The 7,663-nt window shown below is 39.3% G+C and overlaps 1 protein-coding gene across 1 annotated transcript; it reads left to right on the top strand.

Annotated features, from left to right (window-relative positions):
* LOC108428358 (melanocortin receptor 4-like) lies at window positions 1-3,659 on the top strand. Its single transcript, XM_017699287.2, has 4 exons — window positions 1-6; window positions 1,187-1,203; window positions 1,483-2,523; window positions 3,587-3,659. Exons 1-4 carry the CDS (start codon window positions 1-3, stop codon window positions 3,657-3,659), a joined length of 1,137 nt encoding a protein of 378 aa, XP_017554776.2.
* The last annotated feature ends 4,004 nt before the right edge of the window (window positions 3,660-7,663 follow it).

Genomic DNA, 7,663 nt, shown 5'->3' with positions numbered 1-7,663 from the left:
ATGTCGGTAACACTATAGACTATGATTATGTCTGTGATACTATAGACTTAAAATTATGTCTGTAACACTACTAAGATTATGTTTGTGGCACAATAGACTAAGATTATGTCTGTAACACTATAGACGAAGTTTATGTCTGTGGCACTATAGACTAAGATTATCTCTGTAACACTATAGACTAAGATTATGTCCCATGACACTATAGACTAAGATTATGTCTGTGACACTATAGACTAAGATTGATTGTGGCACTATAGACTAAGATTATGTCTGTAACACTATAGACTAAGATTATGTCTGTGACACTATAGACTAAGGTAATGTCTGTGACACTATAGACTAAGATTATGTCTGTAACACTATACTAAGATTATGTCTGTTGCACAATAGACTAAGATTATGTCTGTGACACTATAGACTAAGATTATGTCTGTAACACTATAGACTAAGATTATGTCCCATGACACTATAGACTAAGATTATGTCCGATGACACTATAGACTAAGGTAATGTCTGTGACACTGTAGACTAAGATTATGTCTGTAACACTATAGACTAAGATTATTTCTGTAACACTATAGACTAAGGTAATGTCTGTGACACTGTAGACTAAGATTATGTCTGTAACACTATAGACTAAGATTATGTCTGTGACACTATAAACTAAGGTAATGTCTGTGACACTATAGACTAAGATTATGTCTGTAACGCTGTAGACTAAGATTATGTCTGTGACACTATAAACTAAGGTAATGTCTGTGACACTATAGACTAAGATTATGTCTGTAACGCTGTAGACTAAGATTATGTCTGTGACACTTTATTTAAATCTAATTATTGCAACACATCTGAAACACATCACTGATATAAATGTAGATCTGACTTTATGCATTTTTTGCACATTTTACTTATTTAACAATCAAATACTGTATGCCTTTGCTGTTCTGGCTTCTACCTCAGTAACTGCTATGTTCATATGTGCTGGGCTATCTGCTAATATTTCAATATTTTTATGTTGCATTCTCCTTTGCACAACTCCACATATTCTCAGTACCATGGACTGCCTGTTTTCTGTTTCTGTATTTTTATTGTAAGATTGTTTTTTTTTTTTTTTTCGCAATTATTGCTCTGTACTGTCTCCACTGTGTATATTGTATTGTTTTGCACTTGTGTTCCTGTGTTGCAGGTCCTGGAGGAATATAGGTTTGTTTCACTGTGTACTTGTATGCTGATGAAATGACAATCAAGCCTCTTGAACCTCGATTGAATGAGATAGAGTAGTGTGGGTTGCATTTAGCCAGTTTCCTCATCAGTGACACTAAGATCTCAGTCCTTCGACAGCTTCTTCAACTAACATTTTGGAGCAGATATGAGTACAGACATGAGCGTGATAGGGAATGAGAAGTGAGGTTCATGAGGTGCTTGGCTAAAAATACACAGCCAGGCCTATGCCACAAAAACACGAGGGCTGTGTGTCCCCAGTGGGCCACAAAGATGTTTTGACAGTCAGACACGAGGGTCCCGGACAGTCTGGAGAGACCATACTGCCTTTTTAAAAGTACCACCCAGCCATCGCCTCACTGCACTGCCACTCCTGACTGTACGGCCCATCCTGCCTCATGGCTTCTCTCCTGTTCCCGCCAAACTGACTAACTCAACCCCCTTCAGGAGCATGGGCCTCGGGCCCGTGCTGCCCCTCACGAGCCTCGAGAACGTGCTTTTCCTCCTCTTCAGCGTCCTGCTGGCCACGGCCATCGTCTTCCTCAACGCGTCCGTGTTCGCCTCCATCCTGCTGAACCGCTCGCTGCGCGAGGAGAACCGCTGCATGTACATGCTGAGCACGTGCCTGAGCGACGTGTGCTCCGGGGTGTCCTACTACTACTGCGGCGTGCTGGACGTGCGCGACAGCTACGACTCGCCCACGCGCACATTCTACATCGCGCCCACCTTCCTGGGCCTGTCCTACATGGCCATCCTGGCCGCGCAGGCTGACCGCTACCACGCGGTGGCCGCACCCTTCACCTACGCGCAGCGCATGACCCGCGGGCGCACGTTGGCCGTCGTCTCCGCGTACTGGTTTTACGCCTTCGTCATCGTGGCCGTCAACAACCTGGTGACGGTGGGCGTCGCCAAGTCAGTCACGAGCATCGGTACGTTCGTCAGCAACATCTTCACAGTGGTCATTATGATCGGCCTCAACGTCAGGCTCTTCTTTATCGCCAAGTACCAGCTGGAGCGCGAGCCCCCCAGCGCCGAGCGCGAGACCAAGCGCGCCTCCATCTACCTGATCGTGGTAGTGGCCGTGTGCTTCCTCATCGCGTGGCTGCCCATCTTCCTTCACGTCATCGTGTGCAACTTCACGGGCGCCACGTGCTACACTTTCCGCAACGAGGGCACTGACCCGCTGCGCGTGCTGCCGCGCCTCAACGCGGTTCTCACTCCGTTCCTGTACATCCGGGGCTGCGCGGCACTCAGACACACTCTGCTGACCAGAGTGTGGAGAGCGAGCTGCAGGGCCAGAGGGTAACTCTCAGTCAGGGCCTCTCTCTCTCTCACACACTTTGTCTGCCTCTCTCTCTCTCTCTCTCTCTTTGTCTGCCTCTCTCTCTCTCTCTCTCTCTCTCTCTCTCTCTCTCTCTCTCTGTGTGTACACATATATACAAATATACAAACAGTAAAAAATGCAAAGTTATAACAAAAAGCACGACACACTACACTAATAAAAGCTCCAACTTGGCCCTTGTCATTAGTGTATGGTTCTAGAAAAATAAATTGCCTTTAGAACCCTTAAATTATGTGGAGGTTCTTTTAACCTTTAACAAAGAACCATATATTAAAACATTATTTAAGGAACTAAAAGTGGCCCTGCTATGGGATCACTCCAAAGAGCCCTTTTAGTATCTTTATCTTGAGTTTGAGAAGTCTGAAGCGCAGTTGTATGCAAAGGTTTTTTTGTCTCTGGTTGAATTACATTTTGAATTACAGTTCTGTTGAATTTCTAGGTGAAAAAGTCTGCACATTTTAATGCACAGCTGCTGTTTGTTTGCTGAAGTTGGCATATTAGGCAAAAATAAAACATAAGTGCAGACTGTGCAAAGTTACAGCACATTTTATTTTATTTTGTGTTTTATTTTTTCCAAATTGTTAAACTCAGGACATGAATAGAAATCGTGCAGTAAAATTGTCATAACAATGCCATATCTAAGTTTAAGTAAACCAGAGATAATCCATAGCATGTCATACAAGCTCCATGTTTAGTTTAATCAAGGATATTTTGTGTTGATGTTTAGCTACATTCAGTGATGCTTCAGAGAACCCTTATTCTGCCTTAAGACAGAAACTAACTCATACTGCATGCATATGTTAGAGGTGTTAGATTTAGATAATGTAACCTAATTTTGTGCTAAAATTAAAAAAAAAGAGTGATGAATCGAATGTGTCCAGTGGATGCACTGGTAAACAGCTTCTAGTTTAATATGCCAGAGTGGAGCTGTGTGCTTCTTTATGGCCCGTCATATGCACATCTGGAAAATCAACGTAGATGTGCATCAGTTTAATCCACTGTACTGTTTTCTATTCTCTGTAGGGTTAATCCTGTGGGTGGGCAGAAATCCATCGTACCCAGCGGTCAGGCTGTGTTCATGGTGTCCAAGACCTGACCTGCTTCAGTCGATGAGACAGATACCTTAAAATGAACCATGCCAAGCAGAGTGAATACAAATGTTTAATTTATGTGTAATTTAGTTGTCCCAACCAGCATGTTTAATAATAACCTTCCAGGCATGTTTATATAAGAAAGCATCTCTGTGCATTGACTGAAAGACCTTATCTATCATGCAGTAAGAAGTAGTAGACAGCAAACATGATTATAGCAGTTTTCTTTACTGAAATGATGATATATAAAAATAAGCATCAACTTGCACATGTATCCAAATACATTATATGTTTGACCACATTGTTGTCTACTACTTCTTACAGTCTACTGTTTATGTGTTTTGATGTTGAGAGGACTGCTTTAAACTGAAAATCAGCACTATGAACAAGACCATCTCAGTCATTTCACACTGGACCACCCTGTAAAAACAGAGCATCTGAGCAGACACAATGAGAGTCATTCCTCATGTTGCTTCATGGTTTGTTTTATTCTGTTTGTAAACTTGTAATGTAAAATATCTGGGAATTAAATGTAAGTAAACAAGAAGAATGTCAGATTTTCTTAAAAGAGAGAACGACTCTCACTTTCTCAAGTAAATAAAATGTACTAAAACACTTTCACAGGCTACAAAAATACCAGAATCTTTTTTGAAAGCCATATCAAGAATCCCCTACAGACACCCAGCTTCTTCCAAACCACACACACAAACATGAAAATGAGATACATTTGTAAATTACAGTAAAGCAATAGGCTAAAATGTAAGGCAAAAAATGGGCTTCTGCTATAAAAGTCATAATTTCTGTAATCTGAGACATCTAACACATTGAGAAAAAGAGTACATACAGTCATATGCAAAAGACCCCTGGACAAGTGTCTAAGTGAAAATAAGTTATACATCCTCTGTACAGAGCATATTTAAAAATAACATTGTTTTATCATTTATAATATTTTTTCTGTAAATGTTAGTTTCCATTTCTGTTTGCTGAATTTGTCATGATGGAAAAAAGTAAACGCTAAATGACTGTCATTTTTGCACAGGCCATAGTTTGCATTTTGGAATTCAGCAAATAAACATTTTGCATTACAGTGTGCAGAAGTATGTTCTCTGTACAAGATGTGTTCACTTATTTTCACTTCAAAATCAATGGAACACAGAATTTATCCAGGGGTGCCGAAACTTAAATGCATATGACTACATATGGATGCCCAAATTGCAAGTGTCCCATTACAGTAAAGAAAAACATTAATGTATTGAGACGGAGTGTGACTCTGCATTACTAATAGTTACAGGCAGAAATCAGGAGCAGCGGCCTTAAAATGAATGTAATTCAGAACTAAACAGAGTTTAGATTATACCTCAGTGACTCAGTCTCATCCAGAACAGTCAAATTCCTCTTAATCACCTTTTATACTGCATGTATCTCTGCCCAAAATGCACTCAGTTATTTCAGCACTTTTTTAGTAGCATTCAAATCTGTTCTGAGAAATAAACAAAAGACAATAGTATATATTTTATAACAGTATAAAAAATCTTAAAAAGCTATAGATATGTGCTGGTATCTTTGAGGTGAAAAATGAATGTTCTTTAGCATCCTAAACTCTTCCTTTAACTTATACTCTAACTAATACATCTGCCCACTTCTTCAAAATAATACAGGCACTTCAGCTTTAAGCTTTTATCCATCTGTCCATCCATTTTCTAAGCTGCTTCTCCCTCAGGGTCGCGGGGGGGTGCTGGAGCCTATCCCAGCGGTCATCAGACGGAAGGCAGGATACACCCTGGATAGGTCGCCAGTCCATCGCAGGGCAGACAGACAGACACAGACAGTCACTCACACACTCACACCCAGGGGCAATTTAGCATGTCCAATTGGCCTTACTGCATGTCTTTGGACTGTGGGAGGAAACCCATGCCCAAGCTTTAAGCTTTTAACTGGAGCTTATTAGTATAAAACAGTCTTAAACTCCACATCTTATCAGGTGCATTAGCTGTCCAGTCATGCATACATAAGTGACTATGTCAACAGTGATTACACAACAATATAATAAGATACAATGCAGTGATTTTATGGATGAATAAAATATTGTTTCCTCCAAATGTGTCGGCTTCCAATTACTGAAGATATGAAACAGTATTTTGCAGACAGTTTGGTTTCATCTTTGTAAAAGTGAAGGATCTGGAGAAACTAATGAGCAATCAATGTACAAGGCTTCTTACAATTGGGGACACATACAGGATCAGTGTATCCTGTCAGTTTTTGTTTTATCTTGAGGTTTTTGTGAAGTGTTGAAAGGATGCTCTGCTAGAGAGAATGGCTCACTATGGTGTGGAGGTCTCTGAGAGCTTGCTTAAAAAATAAATTAGAAATAAAGTTTTTAACAGGCTAGTTGAGTTAGGAGTTTTCACCACCTGTTGACAACACTATGGCTAGCGATGCTAGGAGACCTAGTCTTCCAAATGTAAAACCATGGAGAATACATATGCAGCCCAGATCACTGACTGACAGTACAAGTTTCACAATCTTAGTACAGTGCACTTTCTCCATCAAGAAATCAAAAGAACAAACCACTTCTATTAATTATGCTCACAACAACAGTTACAACATCTGGTCTGCTGATATATGATATATGATATATGATATATACACTATATAAAACGTATTAGCAGATATATTGGAAAATGTTTTGAGAGCACAGGCTTTGGAACATGTTTGTGCTTACAAGACATTAATAAACACATCGATGAGCCAGCCCGTAAGACCCTGGACTGATGCAGCTTTATAGCTGGACTGATGCCAAGATTAGACTCAGCCTATACATGACAAGTGGCAGGTGAGAAAGACATGACCATGTAGGGATAAACAAAAATAGACAGAAGAACGTTCTAAATACAGTCACAGTACAGGCACACACTGTACTGAATATAATGACATATAATGCAACACTAAACACATCACAGAGCAGTACACTTCTACAGGATGATAAATCTTTGTATATTACATCCACACCCATTAATAAGGCGAGTCAGAGTCAAGACCAAGAACTGGACACATCAAGTCTGAACCAAGTCCAAGAGCAGGAGTAGAGAGACAGAGACAAGAAGAAGACCAGAATCAGACTTTTTCAGAACATAAAAGTAAAAAGAAGAGGGAAAAATCGAATGAATTTTTATTTCGCTTTACATTCATTATCATTTTTTACATATGATATATCTTAATAAATAGCATTATATTTTATAATATATTTTATAAAAACGTAAAATTAAATAATACATAGCAATGATGATGATGATTATTATTATAGTAGTCTCAGTCCAACTTTTTAAAAACTTGATTGCCATTAACACATATTAACAGGCAATTAACATTATATAAAGTTGGGCTTCACTGAAAACATGTGATATGTATATAGAATGACATCATACATGGATTGGGCACCCACATCTACCTGTATTTATACTTGGGCAAATTAGTCCAACTTTGAATTATAACTTTTAGGAATAAATGACATTGAGGTTATTCTCTGTCCGTCTTCTTTAAAACTTCAAAATTCAGCATCCCCACCTAAACTCGACTATACATAAACCAAACAATACACAACTATTTTAATTCTTCAACTGAAACATGGTAATAATAACTGATCATTTCTGATCATATGGAAAGTATCAATTCCATTCTTAACCGGCGGTGAGCAGGTTTTATTTAAACATGCAGAAAATGGACAGTTCTATTCTGTTTGAAGGTTCTATTTATACTCAATAATGATAGAAAAATGTTCAGATTCGAGTTACCTCAGATAGAGACATCACACTCAGCTGGTCTCGAAAAACAATTTCCAAGTCCAAGTGATGATGAGACCAAGACAAGACCAAGACTGCAGCTTTATGCTCTTAAGGCTGAAGTACTACAACACCTCCTTATATATTTTTACCTACACATTATGTTACTTACACAAAAGTACTTACTTTCAAATGTGCTCAATTATCAAGAGTAAAAGCATTGAGACATT

The sequence above is a fragment of the Pygocentrus nattereri genome, chromosome 11 (assembly GCF_015220715.1).
Source record: "Pygocentrus nattereri isolate fPygNat1 chromosome 11, fPygNat1.pri, whole genome shotgun sequence".
In the NCBI taxonomy this organism is placed as follows: domain Eukaryota; kingdom Metazoa; phylum Chordata; class Actinopteri; order Characiformes; family Serrasalmidae; genus Pygocentrus; species Pygocentrus nattereri.
This window is presented reverse-complemented; position numbering and strand designations above follow the sequence as displayed.